This window comes from Zalophus californianus, chromosome 14, assembly GCF_009762305.2.
Source record: "Zalophus californianus isolate mZalCal1 chromosome 14, mZalCal1.pri.v2, whole genome shotgun sequence".
In the NCBI taxonomy this organism is placed as follows: Eukaryota; Metazoa; Chordata; class Mammalia; order Carnivora; family Otariidae; genus Zalophus; species Zalophus californianus.
The window spans coordinates 81,005,990-81,033,452 of record NC_045608.1 but is presented as its reverse complement, the minus strand read 5'-3'; the positions used below and the strand labels follow the sequence as shown (position 1 = coordinate 81,033,452).

The following is a 27,463-nucleotide window of genomic DNA, read 5'->3' as shown; positions in this document are numbered from 1 at the left end:
TTCATTAGAAGAGAGGGTGAAAATATGGGAATCCTCTTTGTCTGATACCTGCTTTATTTTGTTCTGACTTTAAGCTTTAATTTATGTTTTGCTAATGTGCGTCTAAATTTTGTGCAGTTGGCCACACTCTCTTCTGAGAAAGAAAAACATAACATGTGAATTGAATAAATTACTGTTTTATTTTATTTGTGTATTATGTCACACTATTAGAACTAGAGCAACTCCCAGAAACACTAATCTATAGTCTTTACTGAAGAGTCCGTTTCTTGCCATCAGTGCACAAAACTACAAGAAGTTGATTTACTTTCAGAAGAAATCAACAGGAGATTACTAATGAGCCTTGATTTAACTCACTTTATATGTGGCACAAACAAAAGGACATTTCACTTTGAAGGAGAATTATAAACACAACACCCCCTATTACCGTCATTAAATCATCGATTTTGATGGTAAGATTGGAATGCAAGCAAGTAAAACAATTTTTTTTCAAAGACTGGGCTCTTTCCATAGTCTTAATAATACTCCAACACTGGTTTTCTGCAATGACTATCCTAAGGAGAAGAAAATCTACCAAAGAAGAGGATGCTGTTGGACTCCTGGTGCTTGATGAAGAACAGGAAAGGGTGATTGCAGTGAAAATGTTCACAACCCGGGGCTGAGGTGAGGGCAAAGCCCACACTGGTGGCTGCCGAAGACTCAGTGCCTTCCTCGGTTACCACCACGAAGGACCTGTGCAGGAACTTGTGCGCATGCAGCCTGGAGGGTGAGGGCAGCCCGGGAGAGTCAGCTCTGCACACGCTGAAGGCTTCTCCCATCCCCATGGCCGCCAAGACAGCCTCCAGATCGTAACCGTCCTCCACTTCCAACCGCGGCAAGTGCAAAGTCACGTTCCTTTCTTCCATGTGCCCTGGGCTCGTCCACTCTATTAGTTTTTCTGGAGTTATTTGACCTATAACCTATTAAGAAAAAAAAGGAGGGGAAGGCGGCATGGTTAGCAATACAAAGTTGAAACACTGTAACACTGATTTGTATCAATTAGAAAATATTTATTTTAATAATGAATAAAAGTAGAAATTTTATTTCACTAGACTCTTGTCTTTATATAGCAGGCACTTGTCTTTTACTTCTTTATTTAAATTATCTGTGTATATGGGAAAACTCAATAGTATTAAACGAATCTTTAAAGATGAGAAATAAGTTCTTATTCTATCCATCTAATACATACCATTTTTTACTATTCCCCTATAGTCTTTTATGAATATGTGATATATAATTTATATATATTAAGTTGTATATTTATATGAATTATATATAATTAAAATGCTATAATTTATATTATATAATATATATATTTACATAGTTGCAGTCACAGTGAATGTCCATGTTACTTGTTTTAATGTAAACTTTTTCACAAGTCTGTATCTCTCCTGAATATCTTCAAACTGATAGATAATAAGTCCATCGAGCTGATAAATTTTGCCAAATATTCATCCATTCACTTTACAGTCATCTCGTGGTATCCAGCATGATAGATGCTGATAGATAATGTGGATCCCAAAATAACAATTACGATGATGATGATGAATTTCAAACTAGGTATCCTAGTGTATTTAATGCAGAAATCATTGATTTCACTCAGAAAGGCAATTTTTTTCTTTTGAATTATTTCTCTAAGGCAATCCCCACAACTGGGATTTGGGGGTCAGAGTATGAATACTCTTAAAGCTTTCATACATATCGCCATTTTGCTGTCCCAAAGTTTTCCAACGTATAATGCTACTAGAGATGATTCACAGCAGCAGAACACAATCTAGTATTATAATAATATAGTATCTATCATTTACTGAGTACTTCCATGTACTGGATCCATTCTAGGAGATATCTTAGTCTAAGTTTAAATCAAAGGGACTAAGTCAAGGGGTTCAAGATTAAAGGTCTTATGGATTTGGGATGATTATTATGTGTCAGTGCAGGTTCATCCTTGCTTTAAAAAAAAAAAATTACCATTCTGGTAAGTGATGTTGATTATGAGGGAAGGTGTGTATGTGTAGGGCCAGGGGATACATGGGAAATCTCTGTACCTTTCTCTCAATTTTGCTGTAAACCTAAAACTGCTCCAAAAAAAAAATAAAATCTTTAAAAAGAAATTAAAGGCCCAAGAAAGAAATTCAGGAGGTCTAATAGCCTGCTGAACAGGATGCAAAATTTGCTGTATGTGCAAATGCAATTTTCTGGGAAAAAGAAATAGAGATCAACCATAGAGATCATACCATTTCTCAGAATGGTGGCTGATCTTTAGAACTCCCATATGACATTAAATGTTCATTTTATCTCATCCCCAAATATTTTAGTTATTGGTTGTTTTCAATAAACTTGATATCATCTAATGTTCCTCTCTAGACATCCATCTATAGCTGCTGCACAGTACGAGAAGTATTTTCTGCTTGGCACTGCCAGACACCAGCTCCCTAACAGAAGCCCTGTTTCCAGGCATACCCAGAAACAAGCTTTGGGATGCAGAGCCTCAGGAAATGAAAGCAAGATGGGGGGAGATGCAAGGTTTTACCTTCTCCAGACCATCTATGTCATTGGGCAGCAACACAAACATGCTTAGATCGTTGTTCTTATATGGAATCCCCAGGATTTGGGCTTGCAAGTCCTCCAGGAAAGTGAAGCTAAAGGAATGGCACTGTGTCATCATTGGCACAGATTTGCTTGTACTCTGCAACAAAGTACCAGAGCATGCCATGTCAAAAGAGGCATAAGACAACCAAGTTAGCTCACCAAAGTAATTAGCTCCACACAAAATAATGCTAAAGATTAGAGCCTCAAAGTCAACTTTGCTATCTACCATGGACATTTGCTCAAATATGACTTTAGATTTTACATTCCATGTGTAATCACATCACATAAATAAATTAAGGACCATACCTTATTCAGCCAAAATTCCTCCTCCTTGGTATTTTCTTTCTTAAATTCCCTGTCCCATTGCCCTTTAAAATAAACTATGTTCACCAGCACCAGCTTGGTGAAGCTGTTTAGAGAATCATCTGGAAACAGGTCCTTGATTTTTTCTGCAAACGAACAACAACAACAAAATTGGCCCATCTTCAAAACCACAAGTGCTATGCATGGCAGATATGATGCAGATGGACTTGACTCATCATTAAAAACTCAGCCAGGTCAGCACCTGAATGCCTTGCCGACAAAAGGTTTGCTGGCAGAATCGTAGGGAGGTTCTCACTTTGCCCATCGCCTATTTATCCCATTGGATAAATTGAGGTGTGATGGTTAAGAGTTCAAGCACTGAGATCAGATTGCCTCTGTGAGCATCCAGTTTTGCCTCTTACGGGTTGAGGAATCTCGGGCAAGTTATTTAAGCTTGCTGTGCCTCAGTTTCCAAATCTGTAAAACAGGAATAAAACCTGCCTCATAGACTTATTGCAAGGAGTAGATGACTTAATATGTATAAAACACTTATAATGTTACCTGGCTCAAAAGAAGCATTCAGTAAGTGTTAGCTGTTATTATTTTTACCCATTTGATATAGTTACCACCCAAAACTTAGTGATTTTTATATTATCGGAAAACGAGCTAATGTTTTTGTCTCTGGGTTTAGCCTATCCCACACTGAATACTGCCTTCAATCAGCCCTTTGATAGGCCCTCTTTTTTCCTGCTCTTCCAAATTTTATTTCATTTTTTGGACTAAGTACGAAGACCAAAAAATGCACTGTGAAATAATAATGTCTTCCTGACAAGTGGAATTTAAAAAAAAATATTTCTGAAACTCTAACACTAAAGTATCACCTTTTGCTCCCCAAAGCATATTTCCATATTAATAGTCCTGTCCGGTATTTCCTGTGCGTTTGCCTCCTACTAAGGGATAAGGAGGGAGGATGAAGTGAGGGCTCTGTCAAGTTCTCTGCTGTGGATGGGGCTGAAAGTTGTAATCACCCCTGCATGACACTCGAGTGGAGATGAAGCCTGGGCAGCCCCAGCTGTATGTAGTAAAGCAGGTCTTAATGGGAGGAGACTGAATGTTTCTCACTTGACAAAGAGAAAGGAACCACTGTGACATTTCCACTTATGGACCCAGACTCAGAAAGGAAGGATCTGATATAAAGGAAAAGATGTGAACCCAACAGAGACATTAGTCCAGTTTTAGGAGCCTCAAAGATATCGCAAACCACAGTCATGTGCAAGTCAGTCTCCACTATGTTTTTCCACGAAGTTGGCTTCCTGTGGTCCCTCTCTGGTGCCCCTTGGCTCTCTACCATTTGCTGAGACCATTCCACCATCTGTAGTGTCTTTTCCCACTCCTCATGCCCAGTGCTGTCCTCTAACCCTGAAAACTTTATCTCAGGTCCGCACCCCCCAAAAGCTTGTGCACCCTGGTCCCACATGCAGTGTCAAGCTCAGGTCTTCTCTCAGAGCAGGTACTCAAGAAGTGTTTTGTGTTAAATGACCGATCCATACTCTACCATTTGTTTGGCTCTCGACCCAGGAATTAATCTTCTTTCGACTTTCATCTGCTGCGTTTACAAAATCAACAGGTTCCAGAGAAGCATGGTAATATTTTTCCACAAAATCTAAGTATTTCTTTAGAAGGAACAGAGAAGGAATAGAAAAAGGATGAAAATTCAATCTATCCGTTTCCTACATCTCTAAATAAATGTGTATCTACATTAAGATGACTAACACTGTTAGCAGGGAATTTTAGGACCTGGGCAAATCACTTTGAGTACTTCCATGCACATTTTTTGCAGGTGCAATAGGGTTAAGGCAAAACTCAGAATTAAACCACCAGAATTAAAAAGAAGCTGCCAAAGGTCTGGATGTCTGGAGGACAGGCAGGGTAACACACCCTGTGATGCGGGCTGAGCCAGAGAGTCAGCTTAGGCAGCATGCCTCCAGGACCCACAGTCCTAAAAGGGCCTTTGGCCATTCATGAATACCACTCACAGATGTGGTGGACTCAGCAAAACTTACTTGAAGGAAGAGGTATGTCTTTTCTCCAAATAGCCTGTTGGCTATTTTTAGTTCATAATCATTAGTGGGTTTGCCTATCTCATCCAAAACCTCTTGGAATTGGTGATGTATCTCTTCTGTCTTGTCAATCTTCAAAATCAAAACAAGATATGTGTTTTATATATATATATATATATATATAATGTGCTGTATTCTTACAATAAAGTAAGCTTAAGAAAAGAAAATGTTATTAGGAAAATCATAAGGAAGAGAAAATACATTTACAGTACTGTGTTCTATTTATCCAAAGAAAATCCTCATCTAAGTGGACCTGTGCCATTCAACCCCATGTTACTCAAGTGTCAACTGCGCATGAATATCAATGACTGGGGATTTCAAGGCCAGTGGGGTCAGGTCCCACTCTCTCTGTACAACAGTATGAAATGGGCCAATGTACACTGCTAAGTGGAATAGATATTGGTATAATCCCTTTGGCAAACAATTTAATATTTAATGAAGTCAAACATACATAAGCCCTACCTCCCAGATATATACTATAGACAAGTAATGTCCCATAGAAATATAATGCATGTGAACCACATATATATAATCTTAAATTTTCTAGTAACTACATTCTTAAAAGTAAAAAGAAATAGATGAAATCAAATTTAATATTATATTTTACCAAACCAAATCTATCTAAAACATCATTTTAATATAACTATAATACATAACTATATATTAAGTATTATAAATCATTTCAAAAATAATATATAAAAATTAACAAGATATTTTACATCTGTGACATTAAAAAAAATGTATATTCAGCTTCTTTCTCCAATTCCTAACAGAGCTCGTAAGCCTTGTAATTTCCTGAGTGATAGGGGTACCAGGAGCATCTTTTGTTTTAATATTTGCTCTTTGATCCCAGTTCCTAACACAGAACTCCTAAATCCCTTGGAATTTCCTGGTATAGGAGCATCTTTTGTTCTAATGAAACAACTCTTGGTGGGATCCTGAACAGCTTCAAGGTGGGGGCTGGTCTCCGGAAAAGACCAAACCATAATTAGAAGCTTAGAATTTTCAGCCCCATCTCCCATCCTCCAGGGAAAGGAGAGGGGCTGGAGATAGAGCTAATAGTTGATAATGCCTATATGATAAAGCTTTCATAAAATTCCCTGAACTACAGTGTTTAACGAGCTTCTGGGTTGGTGAACACATCCATGTGCTGGGGGGTTGGTGCACTCCAAAGTCCACAGTGACAGAAGCTCTTGCTCTTGGGACAATTTGGGACCTCACCCTATATATCTCTTCATCTGGCTGTTCATTTGCATCCTTTACAGTAAAGTAGTGTTTCCCTGAGTTCTGTGGGCCATTATAGCAAATTATCAAAACTAAGTAGGAGGTAATGGGATCCTCTGATTTGTAGCCAAGCTGGACAGAAGTGTGGGTGATCTGGGAACTCACTTCCTTGCAATTGGCATCTGAAGTAGGGCAAGTCTCATGGAATGGAGCCCTTAATGTTTGGGGTCTGCTCGGACTCCAGGCAGTTAATGTCACAATTGTTTAACATGAGGGGAAAAAACCCACATTTGGTGTCGGAAGTGTTGTGAGTAGTAAAGCAGTTTTCCTTCAACAAATCTTGAAATCATCAAGACCTCATACTAAAATCTTGAAATTCAGTTTTTAAAAGCAAGGTTCAGAATACTCTGAATTCATGTGATAATCAAATGTACATCTGGCTTGTCTTTGGGCAGCTCATTCTACTCATCTGTTTTCTCATCAATTAAGAAAGGAGATGAGGGGCGCCTGGGTGGCTCAGTCGGTTAAGCAGCCGCCTTCGGCTCAGGTCATGATCCCAGGGTCCTGAGATTGAGTCCCACGTCAGGTTCCCTGCTCAGCGGAGAGCCTGCTTCTCCCTCTCCCTCTGCCTGCCTCTCTGCCTACTTGTGCTCTCTATCTCTCTGTCAAATAAACAAATAAAATCTTAAAAAAAGAGAGAGAGATTAGAGTAGATGGCCTCCAAGACAGTCCCCAGTCCTAATATTCTTTCAGTCAGTAATTCCATTCTTTTTTGTACCTCTGTGACTCACAGAAAAGTCCTGAGGTATGGACAGAGTTGCTATGCAGAGCCATACAGGTTGTGTCCTGCACAAAGCTGAAATTCAACCCTCATCCCCATCACCAAGCCAGGAGTGGGCACCTGTCCAAAGGGGTGTCCTTTTTTCTAATTCCCACAAAGATTCTGTACAGGCTACTATGCTTGGGAGGGAGAAAGCTCTGAAAGCAATTGTGCTCCTTGACTGAGTGGACAGTGGAGGAGCTGTCTGACCCAATTCTATTGTACAAACTTCATAAGGAAGCCTGACTCTCCACATACACCGCTGACCCAACCAGACAGCCTGGCCATGTGGGATTGTGAAATGAACAGCTCGTATTGCTGGGTGATTGGAGCCATGATTTTATGAGCGTCTGGGACTGAGCTATGACTGCTGTCAGGCAGATGTGCCCCTCCTGAGAGTTCTAACCATCTCCAGATGCTAGCCCTGACCCATGAACTTCCCCACATTTGAGCAGATTGTCCTTTATGTAAGGGATACTACAACCCTAGAGCTGGAAGAGACCCTAAGAAGTCAGTGGTCCTGTGCTAATATATTTTTAAAATAAAATATCAGGAAGGGGGCTTAAAATAAAAATAGAACATAGTAATAGTATTGCCTACTACCACCGCCATTATTACTGGGTGAGTCACCAATGTGTTCCAGATGCCCCACTGGACACTTCATGGAGGCTCAAAGAAAATAACTTGCCCAAAGTAGCATGGCTGTTAAGTGACTGAGTCAGGATTTGAACTCAAATCTGTTTAACTCCTAAACCCATTCACTCTGCCACAGGGACTTTGCAGTCCATGGGCACTTACATCAGAGTGGTCAATGTGCTTTAAAGTTAAAGTCTTCTCAGGGCATATAGGAGGCTCAGTCGGTTGAGCGTCTGACCCTTGGTTTCAGCTCGGGTCATGATCTCAGAATCCTGAGATCATGCCCCGCTTGCGGGGTTCTTTCTTTCCCTCTCCCTCTCCCCTGGCTCGTGCTCTCTCTCCCCTTCTCTAAAGTAAATAAATACATTTTTTTTGAAAAGTCTCCTCTTAATATTAAGGGTTTATTATTATATAATACTAGCAACCCTCCTTGGCTGCAGGGATTGCAATTGCCTAAAAATAAGTATGAACTATTAGCTCTCCTACACATTTTCCCAGGGAGCCCACGTCAACAAAGCAGCCATCCTGAAGGTTGCAACACCTGTCTCCTCACCATTTTTTCCTCGGTCTTGATTCTTGAGCTCTCTGCATCTTTTTCAGAGAAAAGCATCTGGAAGGGACAGAAAATAGTGTGGTTGTGGTCAGAATAGAGAAACCCTCACACAGAATCAGTAAAATGCTTAAGAAATCTCAGTGGTAAACAGGTAACATGTCTCTCCTTTGCAAAATCACACAAAGGTCTCAACTGCCCATTGATCTCACCTACAGTGGTTTAGCCATTCATGTATTGATCTTTGATGTGTCATTTATAGCCTCTTAGGGATTTCACAACTTCTTCCAGTAGGTTCTGTTCTTCATGCTTTATCTTTAATTATGAGGTTAATGACTTTGGACAAGGCTGCTCAGCCCCCGCTCAAAGGAATTTCAAGCACCAAGAAGCAGATGGCATGGCGATATTTGGAAAATGAGGAGGACGTACCTGACAGATCTGAAATTCCTCTGTGTCTTCATACACATTCTCTGTTTCCCAGCCCCATTTCAAGGTAATGCTGGAGGGCAGCCCCCAGAGATGAGCCCATGCTGGACAGCAACAGGAGGCTCCTTACCTTCTGTAACTGGACCGCGGTGGCTCCTCGGGCCTCCAGGACGAGCATGCCAATGGCAGCTGAAATGCCCACGGGGGAAAAGAAGATGTTGCCATCATGCATTTTATTCAGCTTTTGGAAGAGATTAAACCCAAACTGAGTGTATGCTGCACCAGGTGAATCCATGAAGATTCCAGCAAGATCTAGAACAACAAAAACAATCAAAACCAAACGAGAACATTTCACTTGTTTGAATTAATTGCTTTATGTCACAGGAGCCCTTCTGCTTCTCTTCCTCTCCCTGCATTGATTCAGAAAATAGAGATTTTCACCCTCCCAGGGAAAACTCACTGCTGTCTGCTTCTCCCCCTTCTCTTGGCCTTCTCTGGACAGAAGATGTGAATCAATCCAGCAGCATACAGTGTTTCTGTTCTCATTTCCCCAGGCAGTGGGGTTAATGCCTAAATGGTTTCCTTCTCTCTTGTTCTCTGCCAGAGCCTGCCTATATCTGCACTCTGCCTCCTGCTGTGCCAATCTCTGCGCCCACCTCCCCGCCCCCCCCCCCCCGGCAGGCCCAGCCCTTGCCTGTTCCTGTCTAGCTGTCCAGCTGCTGGCCCATGATCAGGCCAGTGGAAGGCCTAGGAATCCCTGCTGACCTCAGGTCCAAGCAGTGTTCTCCAATCCAGCCTTAAAATAATAAAGCCAACAGCTGCTCCTTCTCTGATACTTTCTATTTCTCAAGATCTCGTGCAGAGAGTGGCAGGATACATTAATTCTCTTAAACCCCGATCCCTAACTGCATGAAAATTTGACTCTGGGCTGAATTTTCCCTGAAGGGCAAAGATATGTCTCTTTGCCATGGATTATTAAGTAGGGGCGAGAGTGTTTTCTTTTCTATACTTCTCTATATTGTTTCAGGCTCATACCATGAGTTCATGTTACTTTTGTTATCTCACACAAAAAGAAATAATTTTTAAGAGCAATTAATATTTACCAAAATAAGCTAAGACACATTTTATATTTTCCTCCCCAGCAGCTATGTTATAACTAGTTTATAAAGGTTTCCAGAAAAATCCTAAAACAAGAATGAGATTAATTAATGCAGAATAAAATTTTCTGCAAGCCTAAATACTTTGAAGGGGTTTGGCCATCAAGGGCCCATCCCTGCTAAGACATTCTACATCTGCTGTTAAAACTTCCATTTCAACCCCAAGTTGCCTTGCAGGGATTCCTTGCAAGTTAACTGAGAAATAAAATGAATCAAATTACTGTCAAACAAGATGATGATACATTGTCACTACATGGCTGTGTAGGCTCTATATTAAATAAAACCAGCCCAACAAAAACTATGCATAACAAAAGTACTTCTTTCAAATAAACAAACATCAGTGTTCTTAAAAAACAGAAGTCTTAAGTTGAAGCCGAAGAAAGAACTTACCTGGTTTTTGGAGAGACGGAGGTGGCTGAGCAAAGAACCAGGAAGCATGTGTAACATGAGTTGTTGAGATCTTTAATTTATAGCGCTCTCTCCGCCTCTCCCTAGTCATTATCGTTGCATTTCCAGTGAAACAACCTTTGGTTTCTCAATGACTATTTCCCTAATAAAAATTAACATGCAAGGTTTTTGACAAAACTGAGGATTGGGTTTCCTATCTCTTCCACTCATGGCCATGAAGTTATGCACTTGTTGTCAGTAATTGTTCTGTGAACTCAAAAAGGGTGCACCTTACGACATAGAGGAATAGAGTTTAAATTCTAACTTCTCCAAAATCCCTTACAAAGGATTTTGGAGGCCCAAGCATAAAGAGATAAAAATCAACCAGACAGGAAAATAAGACTTGAGGAGCTCAACCCAGGACCCAAATGGCTGAGTCAAATGAATTTTGACCCAGTGGAGAGACTGTGAAAGGTCTTCATCCTCAATGATCTTGAGGATCCTCTGGAAAGAATTGTTCAGAACACTGTTTCTCCATCTTAGATACAAACAAAAACGATGCCCAGACAACTTAAGCAAGCATTTTCTAGGATAAGAATCAGACATCAGAATTTTTATCACCCCAGGTGATTATGATGTGCAGCCAAGGTTGGAAATCACTGGCTTATAGGCTGACGAAGATCTGATTTAATGAATACTTTACTTACCATGGATGTGCAGGGTTGTGTCCTGACAAGCCCAGTCTCTGCAATAAAGTAAACTTAGCAGTTGCATTATTTTGAGATGTCAAATGCAAAGAAGAATGAAAGAAAACTATCTTGCTAGAAAAGAAGCAGAAAAAGTAGTGAGACACACACACACACACACACACACACGCACACACACACCCCACTCTTGTTCTCAAGCATTCTTTCCATGAATTATGAAGTCCCTCATTTTAGTTGACTCTGTAAACATTTGGTGAATGTCTACTATGTACCAAACACTGGGTTAAGGACCAATAATTCATAAACATCCAACAAGCTCACTGATTTCAGGAAAACAACACTATTTTAAAAAAAAACTCAATAAGAAATACATCTCCAAATTCCAGTTTGTCCTGCTAATCCTGAGGCATCCCTACCATCTCTACTGGTCCATTAAAGAAGCAGTACTTGCTACTAGGTATTTATCCAAAGGATACAAACATAGTAATTTGAAGGGACATAGGCACCCCAATGTTTATGGCAACGATGTCCACAATTACCAAAGTATGGAAAGAGCCCAGATGTCCATAGACAGATGAATGGATAAATAAGATGTGGTGTATATGTACAATGGAATATTACTCAGCCATCAAAAAGAATGTTGCCGTTTGCAACAGTGTGGATGGAACTAGAGGGTAATATGCTAAGCGAAATAAGTCAATCAGAGAAAGACAAATCCCATATAATTTCACTCATATGTAGAATTTAACGAATAAAACAGATGAACAAAGGGGAAGGGAAGGAAAAATAAGAGGAAAACAGAGTGGGAGGCAAACTATAGAGACTCTTAACTATAGAGAACAAACTGAGGGTTCCTGGAGGGGAGGCTTGTGGGGGGGGTGAGGTATCTGGGTGATGGGCATTAAGGAGGGCACCTGATGTAATGAGCACTGAGTGTTATATGCAACTGATGAATCACTGAATTCTACCTCTGAAACTAATTATACACTATATGTTAGTTAAACTGAATTGAAATAAAAAAATAAAGAGCGCTTGGATTATTCTCAGCTTTAGTCTTGCGTAAAGGGTGTGAAAATTTGTCATCGTTGCCAAGAAACAAATCTTAGAAGGGCATCTTAGCTCTTCCCTCTCACCTGCAAGTCTGCCTAAGGAAGCAGCTCAGTGGTGAACCTTTTAGGGGCACGGGTAATGTATGTGCCAGTCTCAACACTTACAGTTTGCCTTCTGTTTTTTAATATTCTGATTACAGCTCTTTAAGCAACTCAAAACAGTAGTTAATTAATTTTACTTTCTCATTGTCACTGAGAGATACACCAATGGGGTAAGATTTGGAAAGAATCAGCACTTGGTTATGGACTTAATCCTGGATGCCCTTGAAATGAAGATTTTCTTTAAAATGGTATGAAATCTCTGAGTTGTCAATAATGCTCTATGTTTGAACATCCCTATCAGTATATGTCTTCTAATTCCTTTCTCTGTGACCCTAGACCCCCTGTTCTATGGTCCGGCTACCTCCACAAGCCCTCCGCTTTTTCCTAAGGCATTTCCTCTACCAGGCATTTTCACAGGGAGGCCTGGCTTTCCCCTGAGGACCACACATCCCACAGTCTTCCCTGGGACAACCACTCACATCTCGGGATCAGGAAGCAAGGTCCCCATGCCTAGTGTCCTGCTCTAGCACCTTCCGAAGACTTTCTTCCTTCAATCACCTTCAGTGTTCCCTTTAGAGACTTACCCCTTCTTTCCCCAACCACATCTTCCCCCCAGCCACAACTGTGCACATGCAAGTTCTTCCTGTCTGCTCCAACCCCACCACCCCTCTGTATATCTTCACAGTCCATGCTGGCGGCATCTCCCACTTTCCTGACCCTCCCCTTCCCTCTCCTCTGTGATCCACATACATGGTCACACTTTGGGTGTCGTCACCACCAGGAACTGCTCCTACTGGAAATTACTGGACCCCGAAACTCCCCCCTCTGGTTATAGATTCTCATTCTTGTTCTTCCTAAACCTAATCTTCAATGTCATCACAGCCTCCAATCATTGGACCCCTCCCTAACCTTCTGTTTCATCAGCCCCTTCCTCCTAGTATCAAAACAGTCCCAAAGGTAGAAAATAACACTGATAATTAGAAACCATAAAAGTGGTTCCAATGCTTCTGAGTGAGGACATGAAAATAATGAAGCCCTGAGCCAGAGTACTCGGGGGTTCCCCACCCATCCCAAGTTTTGGCACAACCTCTGCACATCTGTGACTGATACTGGCATGTGACACTTTTCTTCCCCAAGCCTATAATGTAATGGTTGCTGCTGGGTCCCAACCAGATTCCCTTTGCTAGCCAGTACTTCTGTCACCCAGCTGATGTTCAGCTGACAATTCAAATGGGAGCCATGCAGCACACCACTCCCGGCCCAGGCACACCTCAGCTGTGACTCACTGGCATAATGATATAAAAGGACGGGACAGCCCCCTTGCATCAAGACAGGACTGATTTTGTAGTGTAATTTGTCCTCCAGAGCTTCAGCCACATGATCAGAGTGAATCCAATCTCTAGCTGAGACCACATGATTGATGAACAGGTTTCCCTTCCCTGTCGTGTTTCTCTCAAGGAAACCCTCTCCTCTCCTCCTCACCCAGAAATCTCCCTGAACAAGAACCCCTGTCTGCAGCATTGCTTCTAGGGGAGCTGACCAAGACTACGTGTCTTCATATCTAGCCCAAGCAAGCTCTCTCACTGTTTGTGCTTTCTAAACATTCCTTGGCAATTCTTGCACATACTCTCCTTTAAAGGAGCTTTTCCACCAGTTTACCAAGGTCTATGGAAATTCCCCCAGGGATTTAGATTGGAACCTTTATTTTTTTTAAGATTTTATTTATTTATTTGAGAGAGAGAATGAGAGATAGAGAGCACGAGAGGGAAGAGGGTCAGAGGGAGAAGCAGACTCCCTGCCGAGCAGGGAGCCCGATGTGGGACTCAATCCCAGGACTCCAGGATCATGACCTGAGCCGAAGGCAGTTGCTTAACCAACTGAGCCACCCAGGCGCCCTAGATTGGAACCTTTAGAACAGATACATTCACGTGGGAGAAATTGTCATCTTCACATACTGAGCCAAGACTATGTTCATCTTACATGTCCCTCAGTAGAGGTTATAGATAGATAGAAAGGAATAGAGAAACAAAGAGATGGAAAACCAGCTTTGTCTTTGCAAACAAAAATGAAACAAGTATGCCCACTATTCCTGCTCCCATTCAAAACTGAACCAGGACTGGAGGGAAAGAATAGGAAAAAAATGGAGAATTCAACAAATGTGACAAGGCGATTAAATGATTAATTAAGTTTCAAGACCCAAACCAAAATAAAATTATCATACACAGAGAAATTGACACATACATTATAAGAATTTAAAAGTGAGTTTAACAAAATTGTTAACAGAAATGTGCATTCATGGGCACCAAGAGATACATATGATGGTAGAACATAAACATAAATTATGGTGTATTCACACAATAAAATACTACACAGCCATGACAAGGAAAGAACTCAAGCTATAGATGACAAAATGGATGAGCATCAAAAACAATATTGAAGAAAAGAAGCCAAACGCAAAAGAATATAGACTGTATGATTCTATTTATATGAAGTTCAAAAGCAGACAAAACTAAACTATAGCACTGCAAGTCAGCATACTGGTTATATTTTGAAGAAGATTAAGAAAGTAAAAATTAGAAAGTGATGCAAAGGATGGGGGGGGCGCTTTGGGGTAAAGATAATGTTATATATTTTTTCTTTACCTGGACAGTGGTTGCATGGATGTTCACTGACAAATCAATGAACTCTATGTTTATATTTTTGATATTTATGTATTTGTGTTATTCATCACACAGAAGCTCATGTATTTTAGACTTATTCATAAATATTTTATACCTTTGATAGTCTTGTGAATAGAGTCTTTGGTTTTTCCATTCATTCATTTATTCAAAGAGTATTATTTGAGCACTTTCTCTGTGTCAGATACCAGTTTAAGAACCGAGAGACAGCAATGAATAAGATGTAAAAGATTCATTGGGGCGCCTAGGTGGCTCAGTTGGTTAAGCAACTGCCTTCGGCTCAGGTCATGATCCTGACTTGATCCCAGGATCGAGTCCCACATGGGGCTCCCTGCTCAGCAGGGAGTCTGCTTCTCCCTCTGACCCTCCCCCCTCTCATGCTCTCTCTATCTCATTCTCTCTCTCAAATAAATAAATAAAATCTTTAAAAAAAAGATGTAAAAGATCCATTCTCTCATCAGGTTGACATTCTGCTGGGGAGATGTGTACTATAAATAAAAAAATGAATAACAGGAAAATCTCAAATAGAATTAAATGCAATGAATTAACTGAAATGTCGAACTTGCAAATAGCTATTACTGGTGTATAAGAAGGCTTTTTTTTTTTTAATTTTGGGTAACTAGCTAACTAACCATCTTGAAGAACTTTCTTATTTGGTAAACTGTCAGCTAACTCATCTGGATTTTTTAGAAAGATGATCATAAAATCTCTGCATAATGAGTTAGTCTCTCTTTACCAATATTTACTCTTCTGGTGGAACGGTTCCATCAGTTTAATGGAAGTCACCTCATTTCAAGTATCCGTGCACATAATTCAGATCAACAAGCAGAGCAAGAAGGCACCATTTGTTTTATAAGCTGCGCTTTACTATATACCAACAGGAGAGGGTACTCTTGAATCCAGAAACATAGCCTTCCTAAAGTCATGTCATTTTTAGTCCTTTTTAGTCCAAAAATTCTGGTCTGTGATTCATCAGTCTTACACAATTCACAGAACTCACCATAGCACATACTCCCCGCCAATGTCTATCACCCAACCACCCCATCCCTCCCACCCCCCACCACTCCAGCCACCCTCAGTTTGTTTCCTGAGATTAAGAATTCCTCATATCAGTGAGGTCATATGATACACGTCTTTCTCTGATTGACTTATTTTGCTCAGCATAATACCCTCCAGTTCTATCCACATCATTGCAAATGGCAAGATTTCATTCCTTTTGATGGCTGCATAATATTCCATTGTGTACATACACATATATATATATATACACATCTATATATATATACATATATACACATCTATATATATACCACATCTTCTTTATCCATTCATCTGTCAATGGACATCTTGGCTCTTTCCACAGTTTGGCTATTGTGGACATTGCTGCTATAAACATCGGGGTGCATGTACCCCTTCAGATCCCTACATTTGTATCTTTGGGGTAAATACACAGTAGTGCAATTGCTGGATCACATGGTAGCTCTATTTTCAACTTTCTGAGGAACTTCCATACTGTTCTACAGAGTGACTGCACCAGTTTGCATTCCCACCAACAGTGTAGGGGGGTTCCTCTTTCTCTGCATCCCTGCCAACATCTGTCATTTCCTGACTTGTTAATTTTAGCCATTCTGACTGGTGATATCTCACTGAGATTTTGACTTGGGTTTCCCTGATGCCAAGCAATGCTGAGCACCTTTTCATGTGTCTGTTGGCCATTTGGATGTCTTCTCTGGGAAAATGTCCGTTCATGTCTTCTGCCCATTTCTTGATTGCATCATTTGTTCTGTGGGTGTTGAGTTTAAGAAGTTCTTTATAGATTTGGATACTAGCCCTTTATCTGATATGTCATTTGCAAACATCTTCTCCCATTCTGTCGGTTGTCTTTTGGTTTTGTGGACTGTTTCTTTCGCTGTGCAAAAACTTTTTATCTTGATGAAGTCCCAATAGTTCATTTTTGCCCTTGCTTCCCTTGCCTTTGGCGATGTTTCTCGGAAGAAGTTGCTGTGGCTGAGGTCGAAGAGGTTGCTCCCTGTGTTCTCCTTTAGGATTTTGATGGACTCCTGTCTCACGTTTAGGTCTTTCAACCATTTGGAGTCTATTTTTGTGTGTGGTGTAAGGAAATGGTCCAGTTTCATTCTTCTGCATGTGGCTGTCCAATTTTCCCAGCACCATTTGTTGAAGAGACTGTCTTTTTTCCGTTGGACATTCTTTCCTGCTTTATCAAAGATGAGTTGACCATAGAATTGAGGGTCCATTTCTGGGCTCTCAATTCTGTTCCATTGATCGATGTGTTTGTTTTTGTGCCAGTACCATACTGTCTTGATGATGACAGCTTCGTAATAGAGCTTGGAGTCCGGAATTGTGATGCCGCCAGGTTGGCTTTTCTTTTTCAACATTCCTCTGGCTATGTGGGGTCTTTTCTGGTTCCATACAAATTTTAGGATTATTTGTTCCATTTCTTTAGATTAAAGTTCCATTCTTTAGTGGTATTTTGATAGGGATTGCATTAAATGTGTAGATTGCTCTAGGTAGCATTGACATCTTCACAATGTTTGTTCTTCCAATCCATGAGCATGGAACGTTTTTCCATTTCTTTGTGTCTTCTTCAATTTCTTTCATGAGTATTTTATAGTTTTCTGAGTACAAATTCTTTGCCTCTTTGGTTAGATTTATTCCTAGGTATCTGATGGTTTTGGGTGCAATTGTAAATGGGATCGACTCCTTAATTTCTCTTTCTTCTGTCTTGTTGTTGGTGTATAGGAATGCCACTGATTTCTGTGCATTGATTTTATATCCTGCCACTTTACTGAATTCCTGTATGAGTTCTAGCAGTTCTGGGGTGGAGTCTTTTGGGTTTTCCACATAAAGTATCATATCATCTGCAAAGAGTGAGAGTTTGACTTCTTTGCCAATTCGGATGCCTTTGATTTCTTTTTGTTGTCTGATTGCTGTGGCTAGGACTTCTAATACTATGTTGAATAGCAGTGGTGATAGTGGACATCCCTGCCATGTTCCTGACCTTAGGGGGAAGCTCTGTTTTTCCCCATTGAGAATGATATTGGCTGTAGGTTTTTCATAGATGGCTTTTATGATATTGAGGTATGTACCCTCTATCCCTATACTCTGAAGAGTTTTGATCAAGAAAGAATGCTGTACTTTGTCAAATGCTTTTTCTGCATTTATTGAGAGGATCATATGGTTCTTGTTCTTTCTTTTGTTAATGTATTGTATCACGTTGATTGATTTGTGGATGTTGAACCAACCTTGCAGCCCAGGGATAAATCCCACTTGGTCGTGGTGAATAATCCTTTTAATGTACTGTTGGATCCTATTGGCTAGTATTTTGGTGAGAATTTTTGCATCCATGTTCATCAAGGATATTGGTCTGTAATTCTCCTTTATGATGGGGTCTTTGTCTGGTTTGGGGATCAAGGTAATGGTGGCCTCATAAAACAAGTTTGGAAGTTTTCCTTCCATTTCCATTTTTTGGAACGGTTTCAGGAGAATAGGTATTAATTCTTCTTTAAATGTTTGGTAGAATCCCCCGGGGAAGCCGTCTGGCCCTGAACTTTTGTTTGTTGGGAGATTTTTGATGACTGCTTCAGTTTCTTTAGTGGTTATAGGTCTGTTCAGGTTTTCTATTTCTTCCTGGGTCAGTTTTGGTAGTTGATACATCTCTAGGAATGCATCCATTTCTTCCAGATTATCTAATTTGCTGGCATATAGTTGCTCATAATATGTTCTTAGAATTGTTTGTATTTCTTTGATGTTTGTTGTGATCGCTCCTCTTTCATTCATGATTTTATTTATTTGGGTCCTTTCTTTTTTCTTTTTGATAAGTCTGGCCAGGGGTTGATCAATCTTGTTAATTCTTTCAAAGAACAAGCGCCTAGTTTCGTTGATCTGTTTTACTGTTTTTTTTTTTTTTTTTTTTTGGTTTCTATTTCATTGATTTCTGCTCTGATCTTTATTATTTCTCTTCTCCTGCTGGGTTTAGGCTTTATTTGCTGTTCTTTCTCCAGCTCCTTTAGGTGTAGGGTTAGGTTGTGTATTTGAGACCTTTCTTGTTTCTTGAGAAAGGCTTGTATTGCTATATACTTTCCTCTTAGGACCGCCTTTGCTGCATCCCAAAGATTTTGAACAGTTGTTTTCATTTTCATTGGTATCCGTGAATTTTTTAATTCTTTTAATTTCCTGGTTGACCCATTCATTCTTTAATAGGATGCTCTTTAGCCTCCATGTACTTGAGTTCTTTCCAACTTTCCTCTTGTGATTGAGTTCTAGTTTCAAAGCACTGTGGTCAGAAAATATGCAGGGAATGATCCCAATCTTTTGGTACCGGTTGAGACCTGATTTGTGACCTAGGATGTGATCTATTCTGGAGAATGTTCAATGGGCACTAGAGAAGAATATGTATTCTGTTGCTTTGGGATGGAATGTTCTGAATATATCTGTGAAGTCCATTTGGTCCAGTGTGTCATTTAAAGTCTTTCTTTCCTTGTTGATCTTTTGCTTAGATGATCTGTCCATTTCAGTCGGGGGGGGGGTGTTAAAGTCCCCCATTATTATTGTATTGTTGTTGATGTGTTTCTTTGCTTTTGTTATTAATTGGCTTATATAAGTGGCTGCTCCCATGTTAGGGGCATAGATATTTACAATTGTTAGATCTTCTTGTTGGATAGACCCTTTAAGTAGGATATAGTGTCCTTCCTCCTCTCTTATTACAGTCTTTGGTTTAAAATCTAATTTGTCTGATATAAGGATTGCCACCCCAGCTTTCTTTTGGTGTCCATTAGCATGGTAAATGGTTTTCCACCCTCTCACTTTCAATCTGGGGGTGTCTTTGGGTCTAAAATGAGTCTCTTGCAGACGGCATCTCAGTGGGTCTTGTTTTTTTATCCAATCTGATAGCCTATGTCTTTTGATTGGGGCATTTAGCCCATTTACATTCAGGGTAACTATTGAAATTATGAATTTAGTGCCATTGTATTGCCTGTAAGGTGACTGTTACTGTATATTATCTGTGTTCCTTTCTGGTCTATGTTACTTTTAGGCTCTCTCTTTGCTTAGAGGGCCCTTTCAATATTTCTTGGAGGGCTGGTTTTGTGTTTGTAAATTCCTTTAGTTTTTGTTTGTCCTGGAAGCTTTTTATCTCTCCTTCTATTTTCAATGACAGCTTAGCTGGATATAGTATTCTTGGTTGCATTTTTTTCTCATTTAGTGCTCTAAATATATCATGCCAGTCCTTTCTGGCCTGCCAGGTCTCTGTGGATAGGTCTCTTGCCAATCTAATGTTTCTACCATTGTAGGTTACAGATCTCTTCTCCCGAGCTGCTTTCAAGATTTTCTCTTTGTCTCTGAGACTCATAACTTTTACTATTAGATGTCAGGGAGTTGACCTATTTTTATTGATTTTGAGAGGGGTTCTCTGTGCCTCCTGGGTTTTGATGCCTCTTTCTTTCCCCAAATTAGGGAAGTTCTCTGCTATAATTTGCTCCAATATACCTTCTGCCCCTCTCGCTCTTTCTTCTTCTTCTGGGATCCCAATTATTCTAATGTTGTTTTGTCTTATGGTATCACTTATCTCTCAAATTCTGTGCTCATGATCCAGTAGTTGTTTATCTCTCTTTTTCTCAGCTTCTTTATTTTCCATCATTTGGTCTTCTACATGACTAATTCTCTCTTCTGCCTCATTTATCCTAGCAGTTAGAGCCTCCATTTTTTATTGCACCTCATTAATAGCCTTTTTGATTCTGACTTGGTTAGACTTTAGTTCTTTTACTTCTCCAGAAAGGGTTTCTCTAATAACTTCCATGCTTTCTTCAAGCCCAGCTAGTATCTTTAAAATCATCATTCTGAACTCTAGTTCTGACATCTTACTAATGTCTGTATTGATTAGGTCCCTGGTAGTCGGTACTGCGTCTTGTTCTTTTTGTTGAAGTGATTTTTTCAGTCTTGTCGTTTTGTCCAGAGGAAAACAGATGAATGAGTGAACGAAATGCTAACAGGGTAACAACGTCCCCAGAAAATATACACTAAACAAATCAGAAAAGACCTGAAACTGGGGGAAAAGAAAGGGAAAGAAAGAAAAAAGATAAAGATAAAAACAAACAAACAGAACATGATCAAATATGATCAGGCTGGTGCATAGATCAGTGCCACACACGAGATTTTGGGTGTATTTTGGTCTGTTAGAAGAAAGTGCCTCCCAAAATTTTAAAGAAAGAAAAACTTATATATGTGCAAAAATAAGGGTTAATACGATGAAGGGATGGAATATGACTGTAAAGATGAAAATTATAAAAGATTTTATAAAAGGAATTGATAAGATAAGAAGTTGGTTGAGAAAAGAAAGAAGAGGATCTAAAAAGAAAAAGAAAAGAAAAAAAAGGGAGAGAATGAGCAGGCAGGAGACTAGAACAAAGCCATATACTAGAGATATAGGGTATATATATATATATATATATATGTACCAAAAATAAGGGTAACTACTTTGAAGGGATAGAATATGACTCTAAAAATGAAAAATAAAAAAGATTTTTTTAAAAAGGGATTGATAAGATGTTGGTTGAAAAAGGGAAAAAGAAAAATTCAAAAGAAAAAAAGACAGTTAAAAAAAAAACTTTGAAAGACTAAAGAATCATGGGAAAAAAGCCATGAATTCTATGTGCAGTATTCCCCTAGCGCTGGAGTTCTGCCGTTCTCATTGATCAGTAAACTTGGTCTTGGCTTGCTGGCTGTTCCTGCTGATCTTCTGGGGGAGGGGCCTGTTGCCGTGGTTCCCAAATGTCTTTGCCGGAGGCGGAATTGCCCCGCCCTTGTGAGTCTGGGCTAAGCAAGCTGCTCGGTTTGCTCTCAGGAGCTTTTGTTCCCTGCAAGCTCTGGTACAGCTTTGGAGGACCAGGGTGAAAATGGTGGCCTCCCAATCTCCACCCGGAGGAGCTGAGAACTCGGGGCCCCGCTCCTCAGTGCGCCCGCAGAGAAAAGCAGTCACTCCCGTGTCCCCGGTCTCCGGCCGCACTCCGTGCTCACCCGGCCTGTGACCGAGCGTTGCTATCTCTGGCTCCCGACCCCGTGTGGAGTCTCCAAACCCAGCAGATCCCTGCGGTGCCCTCCCGCGCTGCTCCTCCCGGGGGAGGAAGGGGAGTCTCCCCGGCTCTGCCGCTTGTTGGGTCCCTGCTGGAGGAGCAGTGGACCGACTGGGCTGCAGATCACAGTTTATGGCCACCCCAAGCTGAGAGCCCACGCCTCGGCTCCGTCTCTGCAGCCGGCTTCCCCGCTTTGATACCTGGGAGCTCTGCCGCACTCAGGCACCCCTGGTCTTCCTGTGACCCCGAGGGTCCTGAGACCACACTGTCCCGCGAGGGTTCCACCCCCCGCTTAGCCACTGCAGCGACGTCCCTCAGCGGAGCCGACTTCTAAAAGGTCCGATTTTGTGCTCCGCAGCTCTAGCACTTGCCAGAAGCGGCCGACGGAGGCCCCCTCCCCCGCCGTCTATCCTCCCGAATATCGCCTGGGATTCACTTCTCCACCATGTCCTACCCTCCAGAGAGTGGTCGCTTTTCAGTTCAGAGAGTTGTTGCTACTCTCTTCTTTGATCTCCCGTTGAGTTCATAGGTGTTCAGAATGGTTTGATCCCTATCCAGCTGAATTCCTGGGACCAGAGGAAATCCAGGTCCCTTGCTCCTCCGCCATCTTGCTCCTCCCCCCCCCCAGATTTCTTTCATTGTAAATTTTGTCATAATAAACCTGCATTGTGAGTTAAAACTAAACTAAACTAAAATAAAATATAAAAATGAGCCAAAAAAAATATTGCCCTGTGTCTTCTTGCAGGGCCAAAGAGAAACCTAAACTCAATCTGATTCTCATTACATTTTATGAATTCTATTTCTTTTGTCTCACAAAGCTTTTAGAATACTCCGAATACTCCCCTCTTTCCCTGATCTTCAATAATTTGGCCACAGTGTGGAAGTGTAGGCTCTCAATGGGCCCTTTCGATTGGCATGAATTTTTTTCGATTCTATGTATTTTTCTTTTCTTATATCTGAGTACTTCCTCCCCTCAGCTCTCTCTGTTCCTGAAAAGCTCACTGATGAATGTTGGAGCTTCTTTAACTACCTGGCATGGCTCTTAACATTTTTAAGTACTTTCTACCTCTTTTTCTGTCTCTTCTACGTTTTGTAGAATTTCAAGGTTCAGTCTTCCAGCTGACTCTTTGGCTGTGTTCATTCTACTATTCAGTCGACTTACTGACTTTTGTAATAATTAAGCTTATTTCCAGGAGCTCTAAATGAATATCTTAACTTCCTATTCTTATTTATATGTCTTAAATGTAGTTTATCTAATCTATTAACTCTGTTAAGTTTGATTTCTTTCTTTCATGTGGTTATTTCCTTCAGACATTTGGTAATCTATGTCATACACTTGTCTCTGTCTTTGAGATTCCCTATTAGACTGTCTATGAGCTGTTTTGCAGTTTCCCCTGCCTGCTTTAGCAATTTAGGAGTGGGAGGCTCTGTATGTGCTTCCTGGCAAGGATGCTAGCAGCTTATACCCCTTGAGTGGGAATTTGTCCTCCTCTGTGACTGTAGCAGTCACATGGTGGCATGGCTATGCCTCTGTGACTCACATGAACTCACTTACAGCCAGGGGGCAAAGAACTCTGTCCCTCACTGCTGGGCACAGGGCCAGGACAGGAAGATGAACCCCTGCCATGTGGCTCCTGCTGAAGAACCTGAACCCTCCACCACCATGATTGCCCACCCCATACTCCTTTTGCCCCCTGAATTCTCCACCTCAAAGCTCAAAGCACACTGGAACCCACAACTTTATCTTGAGTGAGTCCTTGGCCCTCAAAGGGCATGCTTGCAAAATAAAGAAATGGAAGTAAATGGCCTATTAGGTTCTTATTTCTACTTGGGAGGATGTATAGGGTAGTGATCAGAAATTCACTGTATGATATCCAGCCAGACTGCCAGGTTCAAACTCCTAGATCAATCATCTGCAACCTGGGTGACTTTGTGCCTCAGTTTCCTCATCTGTTAACTATAGGTACTAATAATAACCTACCTCTGAGGAAGACTGAGAAGATTAAATGGGCTAGCACATATAAAAGTCTTTGATCAATACCAGTACATGTAAGTACTCAACAAATATCCAGAACTATTACTGTTCCAATTCAGAGATTTCATGACTGTAGTCTTATTCTGGGTATTGAGACTTATCCCATGCCTGGACTCAACATTTAAAAAAAAAAAAAATAGTGCCAAAGGAAAGAGTCACAGCTGCCAACAATTTGGGGACGTAATTAGAATTTAAAATTAAGAATTTCTCTTCTTCCTTTGGTTGTCTGTTGAAATCATATTTTTACTGGTTTATTTCTTTACTTTTGGAGCTTTTGACTGCATTGGATTCTACTCAAAGCAACATGAATCCAATTTCAATTCCTCTGATGTTTATAGCATGGTGCCAGGTGCTGGGGATTAAACACACCATTCTCACCTGTGCAGAAATACGGCTAGGAAGGATTTTCTGTTGCATTTACAACTTGACTGAGCAGGAAATTCTTTAATCATATATTTTCCCTTCAACCCTGTAGACTAGGTTTCCCTGTCTTCAGAAATTTAACACAACATGAATGTCTGAGGACCCTCTGATTATTTATCCTTTTTAAGTGAGCTATGTTCTTTTTTGCCCAAATGTTAATAGAGTTATTTTCTCAGCCTTTTATTTTTACAGTTTTTTAGCAAGTCTATTTTTGCGTACTTTTCTTGGAAATCAATCCATGTAATCAGGTGACTATCCAAGTTAAGAAAGTTTTCTTTAATTGTGTCTTGATTCTTAATTTCATGCCAATTAATATGTTTGCTTTCTCAGAAACACCATAATTCTTGGGTTGAATTCACCCCGGTTTCACCCGGGGTGAAATAAAATAGAATATACAAAGCCTGTCACCTGGAGAGCACTAGAGAGCCTGCTGGGTATGACACATTGGTGGTTATCTTCCCAGAATGTTTGTAGTAGGAGTAAATGAATCAGTTGTTTTGGAATCTACATTGCCTCATTTGTCCTACCTGTCAATGCTGCTGGGTGGAAGGAATCTTCCACTAGAAATGGAGGAGTTCACTCCCCGGATTTGCATGCTCTGGCTGGTTTTCTAGCACTTATAGAGCACAGACTTGCATGTTCTCTGTGCCTCTGGCTGCCACATTAAAGGGTCAATCTCACTGGTGCAAGAATGAAGAGTCAAGAGCTCCTAAATTTGAGCATAATTTCCTTTCTCATATGCTTCCATCTACTGTAGTTCCACTGTCCTCCCTGTATGGCCGACTCTCTGACACTCCAAACAGAGGGGACAAATGAAATATATGAACCCAACAACATCGCCACCAGGGTCCTTTCTGTCCTTGTCCCACCAAAAATAGTCTCCTTGTAAAGACTAAACTGCCCAGGGTGGAAAGCGCCAATACCTCTCTTCACCTTCCTGTGCATTGTATTGGGGGAGTTTCATTCAGTCTTCAAATGGCTAGAGAAAGAAGAAACGTTTGATGATCCACTGGCTGTCACTCCTAGATTTTAGCATCATTGCAAGCTTTCATCTTACATAATTACAATTTCATATGTAATTATGATGGAAAGTTGGGAAATATTTTCTGGCACAAGATGTATCTTCCCAACATAATTGAGGTGAATGGTTAGTTTCACAGATTACGTATTTCTATATTTTGGGATGAAAAAAATTAAGGTGAGGTTTATGTCACTAAAAAAGTCAGTTGGCACATAAAATACTGTACACATTTTAACTAATGACAAAAGTGCTTTATTTAATAAGAAGAAACATTTTAATCAATTGAAAAAGATTAGTAAAGAGTAAGTTTACTGATTCACAGAAAGATTTAAGACTCACTCTCATTTTTGTAAATAGATAAACTTTCCCTTTGTGATTAAAATTCTGAGAGATCCCAATACAAATGAGAAGATGTGTTTATCAAGGAAAAGAATAAGAACATAAGCAATGCCAGACAAGGCCAAACCTTCACATAGGTCATAGTTATCCAGCTCAGTATCCAACAGCAATGCCAGCTCCGGCATGGAATCTTCAAAACGTCAACCCCAAAAAGAACCACGGAAGAGACTATGTATTTGATTATCTGACATAAATTTGACCCATGTGACCTGCATTCTGTGGAAAGGACTTGGAAGAGCCACCTCAAGCTGCCTCACATTATCAATGAGAGATTTTTTATACCACAAACAACCTTTGACAATGAGAGCCCTGTATGGGGAACATGGAACTTGTCCCTCACAGCACAAAGAAGTCATTAATATGGAGGAAAACGGGGGGACCGGGGCCGGCATGACAGCTGCTTAACCTACCTTCTCCTGCAAAAACTGCCACAGCCACACTTAACCAACACAGTGGCAACTGTGAGGAGGACGCTAATAGGGCAGGGCAAGGAAACAGGGCCACGACCAAGACCGGAAATTCACCTTGACAGAACGACTGTCCACGTCCTCGAGTTAGACATTGTTAGCAGTCATTCCAGAGTGTTCGGCTAAGGCAGAAATCAAGAATTCAGACAGACCTATCAGAGGACGAAGGTCCCAGGTTCTGGAGTCTTGAACACTCAGGCATACGGCTTTCAATAGACCAGAGCTTGATATGAAGCCAAGGGCCTTCCTGACAAAGGTTTCCACATGTATCATGCCCAAACCCAGGCCTGCTCTCAGGATGTGACCAGGCACAAGGCCTCCAGGAGGAAAAAGTCCATGGGGCCGGACTCCTGACAGAGGGTGTTGGGGAGTCTGACAGTCTGCAGTGAGGGCAGCGCTCCCTTCCCCCACCTAACATGCTGGGTATTTAGGGGTAACTTCGGAGGAGAATTCTCGGAGGAAGGGGGTGAAGAAGACACAGAGGATCGTGCTTCGTGATGATGGCTTAGGAGACTCAATAAGGAAAGCTGAGACTAATTTTTAAATCCACTGCCACTCTCCTAGTTCAACGCCAGATTCACAAAACATATCCTGATCTGCGCAGAATGAGTGCTAGTCAGGACAGGCTTCCGTCCTTGAGCTCTCACTTAAATCCACCCCCAGTGGGTAGCTTTTCTCCCCGGTGAGAAGCATCTTACAGGGCATCTTCCATGCAGTAGAAGAAGATGGGAGAGGAAGAGGCAGGGCGTCTTGCCCCGCGACAACTCGCGTTTTAACTACCGTAGAAATAGAGCTGAGTTTCCAAAACACATTCCATTTCAACATTTCCTCCTACTGCCCATGTTAAAGTGGTTTCTGAATTTATCCTCCCCTAGAAGTGGTCTAATGACTTGAACTTTCAGGATTCCTTTAGAAGGAGGTAGGGAACTTAAAGTTAGTACCATTCTCAATTACATGACCTGCAGGTCACAGAGGGTGAATTATATGCTTGAAAGCTTAGTATGGTGAGAGGTCAGGGAGGGAGCCAGGGACTTCGATGCTAATGGAGGTAGATGAAAGTCAGCTACAGGGTGAGAGAAGAATCAGGACAAGCACAGGCCCAGTGGCCGGAGGAAGGGGGCTTGGAGCTGTGACAGAATTCAGTGAGCTTTAGATATCAGCAAGAATGCAAATGCCCATGTTATGCCAGGGGGAGACCAGACTGCCGCTCTCTTCCAGCTCCCGGGTCCTAGATAGTGCGCTCCTT

At 41.0% G+C, this 27,463-nt stretch overlaps 1 protein-coding gene across 3 annotated transcripts; it reads right to left on the bottom strand.

The window, feature by feature from the left end:
• Positions 1-551: 551 nt before the first annotated feature.
• SERPINB13 (serpin family B member 13) lies at positions 552-9,014 on the bottom strand. 3 transcript variants are annotated; one of them, XM_027577140.1, is made up of 8 exons: positions 8,835-8,999; positions 8,270-8,338; positions 6,906-6,926; positions 4,992-5,120; positions 4,484-4,601; positions 2,932-3,074; positions 2,567-2,722; positions 552-956 (listed from the first exon to the last, which is right to left on the bottom strand). In XM_027577140.1, exons 1-8 carry the CDS (start codon positions 8,997-8,999, stop codon positions 552-554), a joined length of 1,206 nt encoding a protein of 401 aa, XP_027432941.1. The 3 variants fall into 3 exon arrangements, with proteins under 3 accessions (XP_027432941.1, XP_035579930.1, XP_027432943.1); XM_035724037.1 differs by lacking the exon at positions 6,906-6,926 and having other exon boundaries at positions 8,282-8,338; positions 8,835-9,014; XM_027577142.1 differs by lacking the exon at positions 6,906-6,926 and having other exon boundaries at positions 4,992-5,111.
• Positions 9,015-27,463: the final 18,449 nt, after the last annotated feature.